Source organism: Xylocopa sonorina, chromosome 4, assembly GCF_050948175.1.
Source record: "Xylocopa sonorina isolate GNS202 chromosome 4, iyXylSono1_principal, whole genome shotgun sequence".
Lineage (NCBI taxonomy): Eukaryota > Metazoa > Arthropoda > Insecta > Hymenoptera > Apidae > Xylocopa > Xylocopa sonorina.
Window position 1 is genome coordinate 5,675,355 of NC_135196.1, and position 20,939 is coordinate 5,696,293.

The 20,939-nt window shown below is 43.7% G+C and overlaps 1 protein-coding gene across 4 annotated transcripts in view; it reads left to right on the forward strand.

The window, feature by feature from the left end:
* Tfap-2 (transcription factor AP-2) overlaps window positions 1–20,939 on the forward strand; it is a 215,029-nt gene that overhangs the window by 187,830 nt on the left and 6,260 nt on the right. For all 4 annotated transcript variants that reach the window (XM_076894352.1, XM_076894349.1, XM_076894350.1 and 1 more), the window contains 2 exons: window positions 6,824–7,022; window positions 15,754–15,872. In XM_076894352.1, the coding sequence (XP_076750467.1) occupies window positions 6,824–7,022; window positions 15,754–15,872 (318 nt within the window). The remainder of the gene's footprint in view (window positions 1–6,823; window positions 7,023–15,753; window positions 15,873–20,939) is intronic.

Genomic DNA, 20,939 nt, shown 5'->3' on the forward strand with positions numbered 1-20,939 from the left:
TACGCGTGCAAAGGTGCTACCGAGCTGGCAATCTGCCGCGTACGTGCTCGACGCTTGGTCCCTGCTTTCCATCGATCCTCTTTCGTTTCATACGACCGTTATCCTTTGCTATTCATCGACAGATAAATTAGTAACAAATTAGATCAGTCTCCAGACTTTTTTTCGAAGTTCAATGGGTTTCTGTAAAATCTACGAACAGAAATCTATGATTAAACTAATTTACCATTTGGGTTTTATGGAATTTTATTTGTATACATCTGTTGAATTACCCAGAGAACTCTGTTATCAATATTTTTTGTGTCTCGTTAAAGAGACGATTGAAAGCAATTTAGTGAAACCCACGTGTGGCTGGTCTCTGTGTTACAAGCTCGCGTGCGTGCACGATACTTAATCGCGTTCGTTTCATCCAAGATGCACGCGTAGGAAATTTATTTAGACTTGTTTGCCGGTCATTTCAATACCTAATTAACCAAATAAATAGTAAATGATAGCGTGTCAGAGATAACCGTCCCATCGGTACACACCTGTGTGCAATCTCGAGTGGATAGAAACTTGAAGTTGCGAAACCTCGAACGCCACGAGCCTCCGATAATAATCGCGATGGTCGAACGGAAAAACGTTAGTGGACAGACGTAAATCGTCGCGTATATAATTTCCATTCCTAGGAAATTGCTTGTTCCATCTACCATTGGTCTAAAAAAATATTTCAATCACCAGATTAGATATTGCCTCGATCACCAATGATCGATAATGTAACGAGTATCAAACGTTGCTTTACAACATCGTCCGCTTCGCATTAAACGGTACAAACGGTACAATTTACGAGTGCACGTTTCCAGTGCCAAGATTAATATCGAGATTAACATCGAACGCGTTGACGATCTTCATTGAACATTCACGATTTAATGTCCAAACGAAAAGTAATTAGAATATTCTTTTGCGATTTATACACACGATGAACGATCGAGAGATCTTCCTGCTTAAGCGATCCGCGTTCTCTTTCGTCGCCAGACGAGGCGGGACATTTCCATAAGACAGAATATCGGACAGAGATAACCATCGACAAGGTTCACGATCGAGAATATCACGGCGCGTTACCAACGGATTGTTTCATTGTTACTTTCGCAACATTGTAATGATATTCCGTCGCGAGCTATCCCGCCCACGATTTACCTTTAGCGCAAGAGTTCTACCTGTCGAGAGGCTGTTTCGTGCCTCGAGATCCACCGACGTCAGACGAGGCGAGTTCCGTTCAGCCTCCTGGATCGAACCACTGCGACGATTAATCGCTGTTCGAGGGCTTAATCGAGTGGCCACGTTCTTTTCAGTACCCTCGATACGATTCCGGTGTCTCTGACAAACGATCGACGCTCGCGTAACCGATCGAAAGTATCGGGTGAAATAGTGCTCGCCGCGGAATTAATCGTTTAATGAGACTCTAATCGTGACGCGTTGCTGTAGACGTACCTCGTTCCTTCGCTCGTTTCATTAATTAATACGTTGTAATCCACTTTCGTCTATTAATCGTTGCTGCGCGATCGGAAGCTGACGAGACTGGCTTCTTTGGTGAAGATAGTTTGCTGTAGCGAAACTTATTTCTTAAACATGAAATAAAATTAAATAAGATATCAGATGAAAATGAGATGATTTAATTCTGATTGATTTCGCATTGTTGGTATTTATTTAGAGTTTGCAAAGTTAATTAACCCAAAGTTAACTAACCAAAAGTTTCACTAACTAAACAGTGTACTTCAGTCTCCACGAAATAGAAATTTAAATAATGCAATCCCAAAGATAAGATCAATGTCACATGCAACCATGGACCACTTCAATCCACAAACGAGAGATAACATAGAAAAAGTATACCTCGCGACGTGTAATGCGATAAATCGTTATCGATGAACGAAATTAAGATTCCATCGACAACTACCTCCAATAAAACGTAACAGCTCGTAATTACCAGCAATTTAAAAAAAACCAAAGCCTCGCCTCGAATATTCCCACGGAAACGAGATCAAGGTACGCGTTATCAGCCCTCGAAAGAGATCGATCACTGTTACCACTGCTCCAACCTGCTCACTTACGTCATTACCCCAAGGAATCGTCGTTACGCTGGAAATAGTTGTCCTTCGCGAGGATATCGCGTTTAATTATTGCCAGTCTGCGAGGCACTGCAATTAACGTAAACGCGGGGTACGTTAGCCGGCGTGGTGGCGGCCATTTTCACGGTTTCTGTGTTAGCGCCACGCGGCTCGTGACCGCGGTGGCTGTTGCCGCGCGTTTCTTTCACCAGCACAATAAATCCACGTTGGCCGGGGAGAGACAAATTGTCTGGTGGCGACTTCCTAGACGTTATCGCCGGGCTAAAACAAGACGCCGCCGATCTGGCGGGATAAAACCGGCGAGGACGTTGAATGCTTGCCTCTCGACGAGCGTGAAGAACGAGCGGAAAGCTCATTAGTCGGCCAGGTTTCGAATTCACGCGGGAAATTTACGACGCTGAGTTTTAATTCCGACTGAGCCAACGCTTCCTCTGTCTTGGGATGCACGTATATATGACTCTACAGTCGTCTTCGACGTTAGATTTTATTGCGACCCCGCATTAAGTAGCGATCAGTTAAAATGTAATTGTTCGGCCAGGTTTCGAATTCACGCGGGAAATTTACGACGCTGAGTTTTAATTCCGACTGAACCAACGCTTCCTCCGTCTTGGATGCACGTACATATGACTCTACAGTCGTCTGCGACGTTAGATTTTATTGCGACCTCGCATTAAGTGGCGATCAGTTAAAATGTAATTGTTCGATAAGGTCGTTAACCTTGTACGAGTTAAGGTACAAGGTGGAGGATTAATTGATCTGTGATGTCTTCGATCGTGATATATGTGTATCGTAGATCGCGATATAAGAATTGACTGTGAGTATGATCGAGATTTTTGCTCTCTTTATTGTCTGTGTGACTGGCATTTACTCCAAGTCGTCGCGTTCTTGTATCTGCAGTGTTCATCTAGGGGGATATCTTGGTTCGACGATGTGTCAGAAGTAGGACAGTGTCTCAAGCCAATCCTGTAATTATTTATGCGGAAGCGTCTAGTGTATGTGTTATAGTCCACGCCCTGTTAGGTAGTAACAGAAAGTTCCGTTAGCGATATTTGTTCTGTGATTTCTTTCGCTGGTAACTGTCAGGTGACTTATGATACGTCGTTTGCTGTTGATCGAATTCGTCGAGCACGTAAATGCTAATTATGTTGCCTACTTTGTATATATAATAAGGAACAAACGCTAATGTCTCGAAAATAGCAGATGTACCATCCGTGTCGTAAACTGAAAAACTTCTTAAATATTAAAGGGAATTCGATTAATATGTGATTCATGGTACTGTATTTTGGTCCAATTTTTGCTCTGAATCTTTTAAGAGATAATATATGATGAATATTTGTGAAAATCGATTAGACCAGAGTTTTACTCGCAAAAAAAATTAAATAATGCATTACTGTTCCATAAGGAGAAGGATCAATTCTCTTGACACATAAAACTACACAATTCTGAAGTATCTTATAAACCTCGAAGAGTATATTCCAAGATCTGAATTTCTCGCGGTGACCGTTTCTTCGTTCGCTCGATTCATTCGCCAGGATATAAATCAAAGTAACAATTCCGGACCATTTCAAGTACCGCTATTACAAGCTAACACGATCCAACGTCCCGACAACAATTTCACGGCAATAAATCGACGCATAATCACCGCGATGTGAAGAAACAAAAGAGAAAAAAAAAAGGAGAAGCGGCTATAAAAAAACGCGACGCGATGTTTAGAAGGGGGAAAAGGGGGCCAAAGTTCCCTTTATTTTTCTCTTTCTTATCGCGCGTACCCGACAATTTGCAAATCACCGTCGTGAATGAATTTCACCGTGTAATTTCAGTCGCCGTTCGTTACATTGCAATTTACCCGTCAAGATCAATCGGCGGAACGATCGACTTCTTAGGTAACCTCGAACGCGTCCCCTAGGAAGACGCATTCATCATAATAGCGAATCGCTAGTTATTTTTCTTTTTTTTTTTAACTGCCTTTTCTTACTTACGCCTCGCGATACCAGCTTGAATGGGATAATGTCGAGTAAAGGGAAGCTGAAAAGGGGCATCCGCGAAAATGTCACGGGGCAGCGTAGCCACGTCGCCTCGTGGCCCGTTGAATTAACCGATACGTGCCTTTGTAATTAACTCGCGATCGATTTACCGATAACGGGCTCATCGATGAGTGAGACGGTTTCACGAGTCACATAAGCGAAAGGTTAGAACGGGCCCCGATAATTACACGCTTTATACGCGATCGTCGTAAGGAAAGCGTGAGTTATTCCCATTATAATAAATTAATGCGCCTTCCAGTGCCGTTACCAAGATGAAGATAACGGGCTGGGATAGCTCGATGGTAACCGTACCGTTTCGTTTCGTTTTTTAAAACCTTCGCCTTTGAAACGATATCTTTTCATGTTTGGTATTCGCGCGAGAGTAAAAGCGTCATTCGTTCGAATATCTAGCACGAGTAGAACTTTTGTTTAGATGACATTTTTACTGTCCGTACTTCGCGAGAAGATGGTGATCGATCTTTTGCTTGCTACAAAATGAAGTTACATGATAAAAATGTAACCGTACCGTTTCGTTTCGTTCCGTTTTTTTAAACCTTCGCCTTCGAAACGATATTTTTTGACATTTGATATTCGATTGCGAGACACTTGCGAGAGTAAAAGTGCCATTTTTTCGAATATCTAGCACGAGTAGAACTTTTGTTTAGATGACATTTTTACTGTTCGTACTTCGCGAGAAAATGGTGATCGATCTTTTGCTTGCTACAAAACGAAGTTACAGGATAAAAATGGTGAAAGTTCGAAAGCACGAAGACCACGCAGCGCAGCTGGCATTCGCGTTACAAAAATCACGAACGCGTAACCCTCGCGAAGCCACCGAATCGTCCGCTCGGCTGGATCGACAGGCCGCTTACCGTTACACGATTTTCTACCGCTTCATTCTCGGGGATACAATTTATAAGCGCGGAACAAACCCACGTCGACCTATTTGGTACGCGTAGAAATTTATTACCCGCTTGACCCAGCCGATCGAGACGTCGATGTGGATTGATTCTACTTGACAACTTGTTTGCGCTCTCTTCCTCCTTCCTTCGCCTCGCCTCTTTCTCTCGGCTGGCACCACATCCTCCTCGACCCTCTGTCATACGTTTTCACGTACGCGAACAGGCTAAGCAAAGTTCTCGCTTCTGTGCATCGCAGTCACGCGTATCGATCGAAAACGATTTTCAATCGCAGAAACTCGTGTTCTGTAACAAGTTTCACGAGGTTCCAGCATTATGAATCAGAAGTAGTGATAATAGCAGAAAGCGGGGCTCAGTAAGCAAGCAGAGAGACCGCTATTTCCAACAAGTTTTTTAATATATTCGAAACATTTTCCCGCCCAGACAAGAGATCGAATAAATTCTCTCCAAAGGAACAACTTTCGAGACGCTTGATGATAACAATTTCTTTCAGCCCCGTGGTGGCGAAAAATTTATTATACACGTGCTATACCATCAGGCTGATTTCGCTCGATGCGGCCAGAACCTCGTGGAATTTTTATGCGTAAAACCTAAACATTATATAAAAATGAAGGGTGGTCGAGGAGGCGTTATCCGGCGTCGCATCGATGCGCTCGTTTTTCAGGGAGAATTTCGAGGTTATCGGTCCTCCTGACGCTCGCAGAAACCATAGGTGTAGCTCTCGTCCCGGCGTGGCAACGATGAACAGCCTTCGAGTTAGAAGTTGACCATCGATTCGCCTTGTAATAACACGGCTTTGTTCGAGCCCCGCGGGGCCCTATATTAAGCATTCCAGAGCAACGATGCAATAACCGCCGGACTATCGTTGCATAGAAACGAAAACAAGGACGGCGGGCATCGGCGAATTTAAAATATTTCGCGAAGGATATTGGCCCGATATCACGGTTATACGCGGCCATACACACGGGGAACCTAGCCAGGGATAACGTAATTTCAGGAGAGCCTTCGGTTTCGGTATTCCTCCCCGCCTTGCACACTCGTTAAACCCTCTTTGACCTTTTACAGCACCCGAGTACAGTAATCTTAAGAGGATTATTGCATTCCTCTCTCATCAACGGAATTAAGCGAGAAATATTTTATGGGAACCGGAATTATTTATCTCGTCCTGGGCCGGTTTCGTGCCAGGCAATGGCACAGGAACGATTTTCTAATTATTCTTCAGCTTTGTAGAACCGATTTTTACTAATACCACCTGATGTACCTGATCGCGAGTTTTAGAAATCAATTTATTATAGTTTAATACGAGAAATGTATTTGCGAATGGATATTTTGTCTATTTCAATTTCTTCTTCATATTTTTAATTTAGTCGCAAGCGAGAATAATTTCTGTCACTGATAACGAGCATTGTTTCATATTAACTTTAACCACTCCCTTTACGAATTTTTGGTATTTCAAAATGTATAATTAACAAATGGATGAAAAAGCATGTCTGTAACCACGCATGCTTTACGAAACACGAAACCAATCGATGTTACATTCACTTAAAGTCGATCCACGACGCGTTCGCTTCGCTCGCAACTTGCCAAGCATAATCTCGATCCCTTGACCCGCACAAGCCACTCAGTACTCGATTTAATTCGTCGTAAATAAAAAAAAAAAACATAGCCAACGTCCGCTATCTCGTCCCCCTGTACATACGCCGCGGAAATCGACTTCGGATCGGTGTGAAAATCGCACAATTCTCAGTAGCAAATATGCGTTACCCGTTTGTTGCAGACATGAAACCGTCGGACAGGAGCGAGAAGGCGATGCTGAGCGGGAACGCGCAGCCATCGGACGTGTTCTGTTCGGTTCCAGGACGATTATCGTTACTAAGCAGCACCAGCAAGTACAAAGTTACGGTAGCCGAGGTACAAAGACGACTATCGCCACCGGAATGCTTAAACGCGAGCCTCCTCGGCGGGGTCCTACGGAGGTAAGATATTGCTTTGCGAGGCTGCCTCCGGCCGCGCGGGGCGCCTCGTTTGCATAATACAATTTTATAAGGGGATTAACCCCCGTCCCAGTCAGACGGTGACGTTGTTTGACGGCGAAGCCACGGGGTATCGTCGAATCGGTGGCTGGTTGCGCTGAAACGCTTACACCACCGACTACCACTTACCATCCTGTTTCAAGTGCTCTTCGAACTGTCTCTCGTCGTTATTTCAATCTTGCTCCATGCGGTGTGCGTGCGAAACGTGTCTCGTTCGAGTTGAGTAATGGAGTTGATACCCTTTTGGTCTCGCGTCGAAACGGATAACAGTCGATTTACGTATACAATTCTACGATCTTTCTTATTATATATCTCGTTTTATCCTGGAAAACGTCGAAACGGATAACAGGTGATTTATGTATAAAATTCCGTGATCTTCCTTAGGTACGAATAATTATAACATTCGATTGTTCGTCTTTATTTTATACTAGAAAACGAAACTATCGAAAGCAAGAGTCACTCAGCTAGTTAATGCTACTTTCCTGAAGAATGAGAACGACGAATCTTTCCATAGCGATCAAAATGTACGTTCACATTTATCCATGAAAATGAACGCGATTCATACTGCATCTCACAAACGCCTCGCGATCTTTGCATCGAATCGAAAAACGTCGAAACGGATAACAGTTGATTTATGTATAAAATTCTGTGATCTTCCTTAGGTACGAATAATTATAACATTCGATTGTTCGTCTTTATTTTATACTATAAAACGAAACTATTGAAAGCAAGAGTCACTCAGCTAGTTAATGCTACTTTCTTGAAGAATGAGAACGACGAATCTTTCCATAGCGATCGAAATGTACGTCCACATATATCCATGGAAATGAACGCGATTCATACTCGCGATCTTTGCATCGAATCGAGAACGATCAAGAGAACCACGCTGCGCGTACGAACTCTTCCTTTCGGTACCGATCTATCTCAGGATCTTCGTTCGCCAGCCGCGTACCGCTCGCCCTCGTCCGGATTGACTAAGTATTTTAACGGTATCGCTTGATGCCAGCCGATGCCTCATCCGAAAGAGCAACCTGCAGATACGATACGAAACACGCGAGATACCGTGTCGCTGTAAATAACGCGTACACACTTCCGGACATTCGTCGTCCGCGTTGGAAGCAGCGCCGCGCGGCGGAACAATGGCCGCCCTGGCTGGACCAGCCGCGTAGATAGAACCGTGGAATCGAGATACGGACCAGCAAACGTTCAACCGTTACGCGACTCTATCTAGCCGGTTAATTAATAAACGCGCGTCCGTTTCGTTCGGGCCACCTCGTGTTCGAGCGCGGTTCCGACCGGCTGATTTACGGCCAGCCCCGCACGGACGCGGGAAGAGCCGTTCTTTATCTGATCCACCGTTTTACTTGCCCGGAACACTATCCGTTGCGCAATGCTTTATCACCAAAGGCGTGGATAAATCACCGCCCGTGCCTGAGGGCCGAATGTATCTCACGCACGCGTACCAAAGCGCGCGCGAAGTAACCGCGGCGAATCGACGCGCCCTCGCGACGATCGCCGCCGATCGCTCTTTTCTCGCATCCCGTGGGAATCTGTGCACGGACTACGCGAACAGAACGATGAAATATCTGCGTTACTGGCCTCGTTTTGTTGCTCGTAATGAGTGATAATGGAGCGGCTATTCGTCTTTACCGTGTACGATACGAGAGAAATGGCGACGCGTTGGAGGCAGTGGTGCGAGTCAACGATTTCGCGGATACTCGCGAGCTCGAAGCTTTTCAAGACACATAGCGTGGTTTAGTAGTTTAGTAACGCGATTTGGAAGTTGTGGTGATCATTGGTTTCGAGGAGGTAGCTCTGATTGCTGATTCTGATTTTGTAGGTTGTTGAAGATAATATGGAAAGGTATGGAGGATGTATGTGTTTATGATTACAAAATAGCTCGTTAAACTCAACGCGTAGCAAACCCAAAATGCCAGTCACGATACGTGTCAGCATCGCGAGACAATCACGAAATACCAGTGCCCACGATCGGTTTCTCGCGAGCCTTCGAGGCGCAGAACATGCTGCGGAGGACTCGCGGATCGGCGGTTCTCCGCCAGGCGGTCGTAACGAGTAACAATACCGATCCTCCCGACGAAAACAGTCGTTACATTCTCCGCACGCCCACGCGAGCCGATAGCCTGGCCCAATTGTACATAAAACCGGGCCCTCGTGGCCTCAAGTTGAGATTGTTGTTCGTTGCTGAGGCGAATTCCACGGTGTGGCAAGTGCAGAATGCAGGGACGAGGAGGTTGGGGACGAAGAAGGCCAAGAGAGCTGGCAACGAAACGACCGATCTATCCGCGATGCAAATGAGATATTAATAATTGCACGGGCACGAGTGTCAATTCCTGGTGCAGGTACCAACGGGCCCTCGAGGCTGTCCGCGCGCGTTCGATGCACCATCGCTCGCGACGATATAATTCATCCGTTCGAATACCGATCCGACCGATAATTACAAGCGTCTCGTTTTCTCGCCACCATAGATTTCTATCCGCGCACGGACGCCATTCCTTTGTCTCTGCCTGGCCCACCCTGCGCACCCTCCTCCGCCATCTTCGTCCTTGTCGCGGAGCCAACACCCTCTTGCGCTCGAGGATCGTCTAACTTCGCGTAAATTAAGATTTATGGTGAATTCCATAGTGTTTACGCGATACTGTTCGTTGAGGTAGACTATGGGACCTGTTTTTTAGATGTAACTTTCTTCGAATGGTTCTAGTGTTGAAATTTGAATTGTAACTCGGTTTTTGAAAGATGAATTGCTTTGGGGTTGACAAAACGCCAATACGTGATCTTCGGATTCGAGTTTCCTCGATTGTACTTTGCTTGAAAGCGGATTTACGATACGCGTGTCTCGAATTGCGTGGCTAATGTCAGAGTAAATTTACCGTTGCCATCGACCATAATTTTGACACTCGTAAATGGAAAAGTCATAACGACAGACAATTAACGCGTGTCATCAGACGATTGGTTCTTTTTAGTTTACGCTAAGCGAGGCTGTGGAATCTTCACGTGTTTCTCGCTGCCTTATGTTCGACATTGTAATACACTGATGCAATTGGCTAGCATCAGAATGTGGCGGCTTCTTGGAATCGACTCTGAGCCTGCCTAGGAGAGGCAACATAGCTGCTTAGAACTTCCTGGCAAAGACGATTCGCCGTAAAGGAGCACAGCGAGGCTCAAGCGAATCGCGGATTCTTCTGGACGCGTACAGTTTGCTATCATCGAGGACATTTGCATACCGCGCGAACTTGTAGCGGATGAAATATTTACAAGATTACCAGTGTCCACTGGACGGATGATAAAAATGCTGGCGACTTTGTTCTCGTGCGATCCACGCTCGCGTAATTAGAAGTAACGCGCATCCTATTAACGGTGCGTTTAATCCCAACCGTAGCACACGGGGGGAAACGAAACGAGCGGAGATTAACTCGACGCAGTTTGCGCGTCGTAAGTCGCGAGCGTAATTGACATTTTAACAATTCTTTACGACGGCGTAGCGTCATTAACTTCTTCGAGCATTTAAATTATGAGTGATCACGGCTTGAAACGCAATTCAGATTCCACGGTGTATCGCGTAATGGGTCCGGCGAATGTTCGCCGTGGCGTCGCAAAAAATCCGCGCCGGGGAAACTCAGCCGCGCGGCTCAGTTTTTCCCGTGGCAAATCGTAAAAGTCGATCCGCGAGCGTATGTTTTATTCATAATTTCACGTTTCATTTTCGTTGCCCGGCTGTTCTCACAATCGGCTAACGACTTTCAAAATTGCCGGCCGCGCGTCCAGGCAATCTCGTATTGTAATCGGCGTCGTTTCGCGCGGGTACGTATCGTCGACGATACGATACTGTATAGTAACGCAGCTTATGTTATTGTTTCGCTAAAGAAATTGCGCGATCGCGAAAGTACATACAGTTTCGAACGAGCACGTGTATAGAAATTGTACGATTTTATACGAGTGGATAATTTTCGACTACGGTCCTTCATAGTAATTTCGTTTAATCATTGGCGGAACTTGCATTGGATTATTTTTGTTAGTTTTGTTATACTAAATATGAATCATTTGTAATACTGTAGATTTCGTAAATCATCGAATTTTTCACGGTTAAATATTACAATTATTGCGTCAACGTAATTGTTTCCAAAGCAATTATATCATTTCCTTATTTTCTAATTGATGAAGGTTTGTAAAATAATTAGTCTTTCGTTTTTTGTGAATATCGATGCAAATATCATGGTGAATTTTATTATCGAATGACTTTCAAGTGAAATGTGTAATCTAAAAGCAATTAAATTGGACGTGCAACGTAATTAGCTTTTGTACTACTTGAGATACGAACCTGGACTCTCATTACATTTCTCGCTTCTGTTGCGTTTCTCGAGGCGAAGGGTCGGTTTCTAAATTCGTAGCCGATCGATAACAATTGCATCCGAGCGTTGTTTGCAGATGGTTATTTCACGACATCGTAAATTCCCCTTTATCTCCGCTGCATTCGTTTATCTATTTCTTCTACTTTCCCTCCTTTCGAGTTGCGTCGCGTCTTTACGGCCAGACGAAGGTTTACGATCGACAGTTATATTACATTGCAAAAGATCCCGCCAGATACGATTGTTTCTACGGTGAATGCCGGGTAATCACCGTAAGCATCGTCCATTATTCGAAAAAAGATTGATGCCCGCCGCGTTGGCCGTGTTACGAATCGTTCCTCTTCGACTTGGATCTTTAGAACCGCTTCATTTTGAACGTCGCGCTCGCGGAATTGATCGCAGCCACTGGAAAAAATGACGCGATGGTGACCAGTGAAATTAAATCACTTAAAGAGGAGCTTGCAAAACGAGAAACTGTCGAGTTCAGTTTCTAATCCCCAATTAATCGATCGCTCGGATGATCCTCTGACTTAACAGCTGCGTTACCAGAGTAACTGTCCATAATTAACAGTAATAAATTAATCTAACTTCAAGTATAACACATATTTCTAATTTTAATAAATAACATCACGGTCAAATAGATTACTGAGCGATTTAAAAATCTCAGTTTAAAAATCGTACGATCATCTCTACTTTCGCTGTCCTCCAAATAAGTGAGAAGTTCATTTTACAAATCTATGGTCGATCGAACGAAAATACAAGAGCAACTCTACAAATTTCCACCCTCGCGTCGGACATTTAAATTCCATCCAACAGAGGACACGTTCGATCACGAACCACTCTTTGATTTATCAACATCGCTCGACACAGACTTCGAATCGCAGACTCGAACGATTAACGACAATCCAGTAGCAGTGGAGGAGGTTCGAAGCAATCAGAGGGTGCGCGGGTGGCGCCCCACGCTTCGTATCGGGGGTTGGATCGAGTGGAAGGGCGCGAAGATGATCGCTGGTGTTTGAAGAAGACGGGGAGCTCCTCCTCGGGACAAGACTGTGTAATGAGTGGAGAATCGGTCTCGTCACGTACAAAGGAATCACCGTGGCAGTCGTCGATAATAAATAGCGTATGGGGATACAGCCGACTGACGCGGATTCCTCGAGCAACAGCCGCGCGCAACAGAAGGACAGAGTCGCGTTGCGTAAAAGCTCTCGTCGAGTTACGCGGAGGTGGCAAATGTCTCTGGATGGTGATAATTACGCGATTTGTAGGGGATGATTGCGCGTTAACGCGCACGCGGCGAGGTACGCGATATATTTTTATCGCCAAGGGTTATTTGGACGCGCAGCGCGAGCGACCGTGACATTAAGAGGACGCGCTCACGCGTTTCTAAGCAATCTGTGCGAGGAGATTGCGCGAGCCAGAGATTGAACGACTACACGTGGCAATTTAAAGTCTAGTCGACGATTGTTAATATTCATTTCGCTGCTATCTTAAATCGATTTGCATCCCTTCTGTTGTAGTTTCTCGAAGAGATTGTAACTCTCGTGAAGTTTAATTAGTCTCGACACGATTCGCAGTATACGTAAGGCGAAAATGTATTGTAATTGTTATTCGTAGAGTTTAGACGAAATTCGTTGCAACTAGAAAATAGAAATCTCGATGCGATCTGTACACGAAACGTAAACCACTATCAAAGTGAATAGATGTAAGACATATCAACGTAAAATTCTTAGAGACATAAAATACTGCTATCTTAAATCGATTTGCATCCCTTCTGCTGCAGTTCCTCGAAAAGATTGTAGCTCTCATGAAGTTTAATTAATCTCGACACGATTCGCGGTATACGTAAGGCGAAAATGTATTGTAATTATTATTCATAGAGTTTAGACGAAATTCGTTGCAACTAGAAAATAGAAATCTCGATGCGATCTGTATACGTAACGTAAACCACTATCAAAGTGAATAGGTATAAGACATACCAACGTAAAATTCTTAGAGACATAAAATACTGCGTAGCTGTTTCTCAGAAACGAGAGTAACCAGGGAAGAAATGAAAATCTCGCGAAGTTCCCCCGTTTAAATTCAATCTATGCCGTCCGTATCGAGGCGTTCCACAATGAAACGTCAAAAGGGTACAAAGAGGAACGCTCGATCGTCCGTGGAACCAGCACAACAGGTTTATCGCGGCCAGTAAAACGCTATCTGATCCCCGAACTATAAACGTTCACAAATTACCGCTGGAATTCCGCTGGAACGAAGGCACACTTCTAAATCAAGTTTCAGCCGGTGTATCTGGACGCATCGAAGGGGATTACGACGCGTATAAATAAAATGGCGTCGACGTTTTCACGTTCCTTACCACAGTGTTTCAAAACAGCCCGTACGACCGCGGGAAATCATATCTCGTCGTGGAAACGTGTAAATCATTCAGAAAAAAATAACCACCACCGGATACTATTCCTACTTATCCAACCATTTTTATCGTAAATCTGAAACTTTTTAATCGATAGATGAATACATAACTAAATGAAAATAGAAATTCAGAAATTCCACTCTGACAGTTTATTCCGTTACAGTTACTTCGAATTAAAACAGGATGCCATGCAACGTGCTCTTAGCATCGTTATCTCCAATAAGAAAGAAGAAGAAACGTCTTATGATTAAATGATATCTTAAATACAACAAGCTGCAGATTTCTGTGCGCGGAACACCCTACTTAACGGTCGATTATCGTATCTAGACGACTTTTTTTCCATTCAATTAAGCGGTCAGAAGAAGGATACCGAACGGCACGAAAGAAAACGATAATTAAGTGACGAAAAAACGATCGAAGCGAGCGTTTCGCGATCGTACGACCGCTTTAAAATGCCGCGTGTCGTCCTGCTGCGAGGACGGGGCACGAAACTCGTACCGGCGCGTAGATTCCACGGACAGATATGTAGCATTAAAAAGTCGTAGCGGTAAACTGTATTAATTGCCGAGCGAACCGAAAAATTACCGGACGAACCGGCTGCACCAACCGGACAAAGGTGGCCAAAGTACGCGTGCACGCGCCTCGCGTCGCTCCACGATGCGATCGACCAACCCCCAATAGGGTGTGTTAAACGTCATCGAACCTTCGTGTTCCGCGAAATTCACTCGAGAGTCTGTCCTTTAAGTGGGAATGTTCGCGGATTTTTTGACGTTCGAACTCTTCGCTGATTAAATATTTGCTTAGCTTCTCGTCTGGCTAATTATCATTCGCGGATTTTGTGTCAAGCATCGTTTGGTAGGTTCAGCTGGGCTGTAGAAATTACTGCGCGTGGATCATGAAAGCGGATGCTGGAAGAAGTGTAATGTCTCGCTAATTATCTTTTACGTGGATGGTGGCTCATTACTGGAATTTTAAATTGTGCACAGAATATTTGCGTTGCTATAGATCAGCGTTGTTTCGATGAACTGTAAGTATTGGAGAAAAATGGAAGAGATTTTATGGTGTTTTGTGCAATAGAATATGTCAGTTTTTCGTATCTGCAATATTTTTCCATGGACGAGGGTGATTTTTCATTTCTTTAACAGAGTTATATATTTATGGTACTTTAATCGATAGTCTAAAACAATATTCGACTCCATAATATTATAATAGAATTGAATATATTTAGAGAACTCGTGACTGGTCTTCGAAAAATTTCACCGGAAATTCTATCGAACGACGAACAATCGAGGAAAGAAAAGAAACTAATCGCTTTGAATCGGACCGCCACATATGTAACCGATGAGTTTTCTACGAAAGACAAATGCGTAGAGCGACTGAAAAAAATGCTGCTCCGCGATCGAGCAGCTCACAAAGCGTGAGTTACTCAATAGACGATGGATGACACGTGTAACTACGGATTATGCTAATCACCTCGTTTCTCTATCCCCTCGTCATCCTTCTCCTCTTCCTTCCCATCTCTCCCTCTCTCTCTCTCTCTCTCTCTCTCTTCCTTCGGTTGTCTGCCGCCGATTTCTTTTTCCTTCCGTCAAAGATCACGGCAAACATGATTAATGGGCCAATCCCGTTTCGAAATTTCTGCGCTCTAGAACGGGTCTTGCTAGTTTAACACATTCGTCACTATTTAGAGCACTCTGGTGTATTCAAACGTCCCGTGCAAAGAAACAGAGAGACAGCGTTCCGTTTAATTATTAAAAAATGTATTGGAGATATTACCATGTTCCACTGTAAATGATTTATGTACTCCGTTTGAACAAAGTGGTCGTATTTCGTAATGGTATTTGTGCACGTTGTTGCGAAATTGATTAACGATATCGTTTTCTGGCGATCATTCCAGGGCAAAGTCCAAAAACGGCGGACGTCTGCTTAGGGAAAAGTTGGAAAAAATTGGACTAAACTTACCAGCCGGAAGGAGGAAGGCCGCCAATGTCACGCTCTTGACATCCTTAGTGGAAGGTGAGTTACGAGTACAATATATCAAGTTTCTATTTTTGAAAAAAAGTTGTTTAAAAGAAAAATGAATAGCGTCAGAAACGATTCTTCTTTAATTTACTGCGTTCGAATTAAAGAAAAAAGTTAAGAATTATGTCCACAGATTGATGTAACAGTAGCTTCTTATATTCCTTTTTCGATCGGCATATATTCCACAAGATTAGGGATTCTCATATGCAAATTAGATTGTTCAATTAGTTTCATTTATGCAACGTGCGAATAAAAATAATGTCACGATCATTATTCACGTAACGTGTCGTCGAATCGTTTCAAATCCTCTGCTCGAGCAATAATTAACGTAACACGAAATTACACGCGCACAATGAAAAGTAATTTACGATCGTTTAACGACAGCATTTATTTCTGATCATTTCTCGAGTGGTTTATTTCTCGAGAATTATAAACTCCTCGTCGAACGTCAATTTATCTAATTTCGAAATTTATTTTACAACTGACTAAAACGACGTTAAATATCGTCGCGTTATAAATGTTAAACGGCCAGCGTCGAGAAGGGGTTAAAATCCTTTCGCTGCAGCGCCACTGGTCGCGTCTACTCTACCTTAAAGACCACGCGTTGTGCAAAACAGGCGTGCATTTGCATACACGTCGATGTAAACGGATCAATCTTTCGAATCACGAAATAATAATCGTTGACGCTAATTCAGCGTGGATTGTCAGAAGAATTAAGTATACGCCTGATTCGTTACTGCGACAAATTGTCGCGTAGACGCCGGATATACCCAGGCACTCGCACGAGCAACTTGTCGTTTGCTGGATGCATCCAGTGCTCGCAGCGAAAGGGTTAATAACACGCAGAATTCTGCGAATAGAGGTCGACAAGGCTCTAATGACTCAACTGGCGGGTTGTCCGAGAGTTACCGTGGACGTTGATTATAATTTATGGTCAATGGACTTCCATAAAACACCGACTCGGCTTTTCTTTCGTCACCATTAACACATCACCAGGAACGCTCCCGAGGGGACGCGTCTATTGTCGAAATGGCGTTTTAGCATGATTGCATCGTTATAAAAATGCACGTTAAGAACCACAGCAGAGTTCAATTTTTAAAAACTGAATTTTATCGACTGGAAAATAACGAATTTTCGAAAACGAAGCATTCTTGCTGATAAGTTTACTTTGTATAAAATATAATAGAATCACTGAAATGCACAGAGTAAAATTTCGCTAGCCAGAAGTCTTATCAGCCCAAGGAAAATGGAGGCATTTTACTTTCAACATTGAAACAATTTAAAGTAAAACTATATTTCCTTTCGCGTAGAAATGAAGTTACTCGAAATACTCGATTACTTGGTATCTGCTAATACTCCTGGACTTCTCTTCTCGACTAGACTTAAACTGTCCTTGGCAACCGTGCACGTTTCGCCGGATAGAATTTGTTACTTAAGCGTAATGGAACACGTTCCCGTTTTAAGCTAGTCGCTCGAAAAGCGAAGCCAGCAGGCTACGCGTTGGGAACAATAAATATTCCGCTTCGTTTTAGCACAGTGTCGCGATCTAATCTCGTTGCGGCGTGGAAGGGCGCGCGTAGCTTCTTAATAACGCATAAACCATAGGATCGATTCTATTAAGTCCCCTGCGCTATGTATCCCAGGCTATCCCGTTCAGCGATCTAATTAACTGTCTGGCAGCGTACAGGTTTTCAAACTCGTTCCGTCGAACATTTAGAATCTTCGTTTCTCGTTTGGCATTTCGAAGACGGAAGTTAATCTCGAAGACATTCCGCTCGAACAACTGTGTTCTATGCCCGGACTCGCTCCTCGTCGTTTTCGTTTACGACCTTCTTTTTCGCCTCTCTCACACCGTCTGCTCCCCTCTGTTCCATCTCTGACAGTCGCGCATAATATATGAAGAAGCGGCGAGCCGCGTACACTTTATCATACACTCCATTATCGACGCTTATTTGAATAACTGGAATAAACGCGGGGTAGACGATGGTATCGTCGAATAAAATCTAATTACGCGTTGCACAAGGTGTAACCGTGTAGACTTCTAACAGCCCAGTGCCCCGACTGGTTAATTGGAATCCGCTCTTCGCTTCCTTCACGGGCCATGAATCGTTCAGTGCTGCTGGCCGAACGCGTCGATCCCCCCGCAGTTTTCATATTTGCCTATCGACTTATTACGATATTACGCGCCTGGCCACTTTACGGGCCAACCAAGCCGGACTTATCGTTCCGTTTGGATTACCATCGCGCGCCCGTTTTTCTCCTCGAGCGTAAATCAACCAGGAGAATGGAGGCGCGCGGACCCGTCCATTCTTCTAATTTACGAACTCTACTCTCGATCGACCAGCTGATTTCGCTTGGATGATTTCATTTTCGATCGAGAACCGTTCGACAAATTGGAAAACGCGAGCTTGACGATATAATTGTCGATGTGAGTGGTCGCTACTCGTGAATAATCGTCGACTATCGACTCGTGGAGTTATCTATAGGATAATGTAAGTTTGTAGGTATTAATGGTCGCTGGAGATGTTAGCGAAATTTTTAACCACACGCGGACGAAAGTCAAATTCGACGAACCGTGCGCTATTACGAAATGTCCGCGCGTGTCTAACAGGTACCTGCGTGTGGTTAGCCGTGGACGGTGTTGGTACAGCGAAAGTGTGGGAACCTCCTCAGGTACGGAGGACTCGAACGCACCAGGTGTATGGATGTATGTACTTTAGCCGTTTTACGATTAAACGTGTGCGTGATTCACGCGTAAATTCGTGGCTGGCCAGAGTGACGCAACCCTGGTTATGTGCGCGACGAAAGTTCGGTTCGCCATCGACTCCACCTGGCGTGTCGTGGCCCGCAGGAGATCCAAGGATTCTCGATTATTCTCGCTCGCTCACATCGAACTCGATGAATCGAGTTATTTAAAATTAACAAATTACATTAACGATTTTTCATTCAATTGATAGCAGCTGATAATCTTCTTGGAAATGTACACTTTAAAACAAAAGAGTAAGCTCTACAGGCAAAGTAGATATTGAGATATAGGTGTTAAACTTAAAATTAGGTGTTAAATTTAAAATTAACAAATTACATCAACGATTTTTCATTTAATCGATAGCGTCTGGTAATCTTCTTGGAAATTGTACACTTTGAAACAAAAGAGTAAGCTCTACAGGCAAAGTAGATGTTGAGATGTAAGCGTTAAACTTACTTAGAACGATCCTTCCTTTCGCGTTAGAAAATGATGAAAAATAGTGACTCGAATAATAAAAAAAAAAGATGAAAAATCAATGGCTTCTACTTGTTCGGTTAAAGTTGAGTAGGATACAAACAATGGAGCCAATAGAGCTTATGTGCTCGTGGATACCTGTTATTTACCGTTCGCATACTTTCTGTGTATCGATCCCAACGAGGGTTTCAACACCGCTGCGAAACCGCAGGCATACTCTCAGCTATCCGAACACCGTTGTCTCTTGAGATACGCGGAAGAGAATCCCTCCGAAATTCTTCTCCCGTCTTCGATTATCGAGGCGCAGCGCATTACGGATGGGCATAATTTGCGGTCGCGCTCGGAGATTGATCATCTCGCGCGGATCTATCGATTATACGACCGTGAAATGGTTCCATCGATACCGTTCACCGTTCCCTGGCACGTACGCAAAACGCTGAGAACGATCGACCACGGAGTAGTAACCAGCGTGGCAATTACAATTCCACGAGAAAGTATCAGCGTCTAAATAAAACTCTCTTTTAAGAGAGTAGAGAAATATATTCAGAATTGGAATTTTGGAACTGCAATTTATCGTTTTAACGATCGCTTCATTAAATATTGCGTTCGTTGGAGATGTCCAGAAGAAAATGAAGCGAGGAACGTTGAAATTCGATGTCCACGTATTAATAAATGTTTTATGACAGTAATTAACTTCATCGCAATATGCGATATATCACCATGTATACAGAGAACAACGTGAAGATGTTTATAAATATATCACATTCTTTAAAACTCAATTACGAGTAAACTTGTATCTCACTCGATGATCAGCTGGCTGCCTTACGTTTCGTTATCGCAAGGTAATCAGCTCGTATCGGTTATTAATTGATCTATTTCTTCCCCGTTTGGAGTAAAAACCAGCAGCCATAACTTTATAAACTTCATTAAAGAAAAAATAAAAAGAAAAGTCCGGTTGGCAACAGGATTAAATTTGTCCGTTGCAATAAAAATTTAATAAGGCCCACCCAAGTGGCGTCCATCGGGAGAGTAAAGATGCCGCTTGTTAAAGTGCGTTTTCTGGCGCATATTTACCGCGTGAAACTCAGAAATAAAAATCCCAAAATTTCTCTGAAAATCGATAAATACCACTCTTTGCATGTTTTCGAAACATAAAACCTAACGAAAAAGTACCTTTCTGTGCAGCTAGGACAAAAATTCAAACGGCATTTTAAAGTGCGTTCCCTGGTGCATCTTTTAGCATAGAAATCAAAGAAAAAGATATATAAAATTTCTCTGAAAATCGATAAATACCACTCTTTGCATGTTTTCGAAAAATAAAACCTAACGATAAAGTACCTTCCCGTGTAGTTAGATCAAAAATTGCAACGGCATTTTAAAGTGCGTTCTCTGGTGCATCTTTTAGCATAGAAATCAAAGAAAAAGATTTACTAAAATGTCTCCAGAAATAGGTAAATACCCCCGCTTTGCATGTTTTCGAAACATAAAACCTAACGAAAAAGTACCTTCCCGTGCAGCTAGAACAAAAATTCGAACGGCATTTGAACAGAGGACATTCCTGTACGATTCTGCGCGTAACTCCAGTTTGTCATTAAGTTCGTCTGATTCATGCCACACGTGTGTGTCCGTATTATCGAGAGGACAGCCGGTTAAAAGTTTTCCTCGCCGCGCTCGTGCACACGCTTCGCTCGCGTTATTCGATTACTCATTGCTAATTTACTACGGCAATTATCGAGCGCATGGCGGACAAAGGGGTGGCGGTGCGGGGAGGGCGAGCGAGCGAGGTTTTTTAATCGAAACGCGCGACCGCCTCGTAATGGCCACGTCGGTTTTTCGATCGG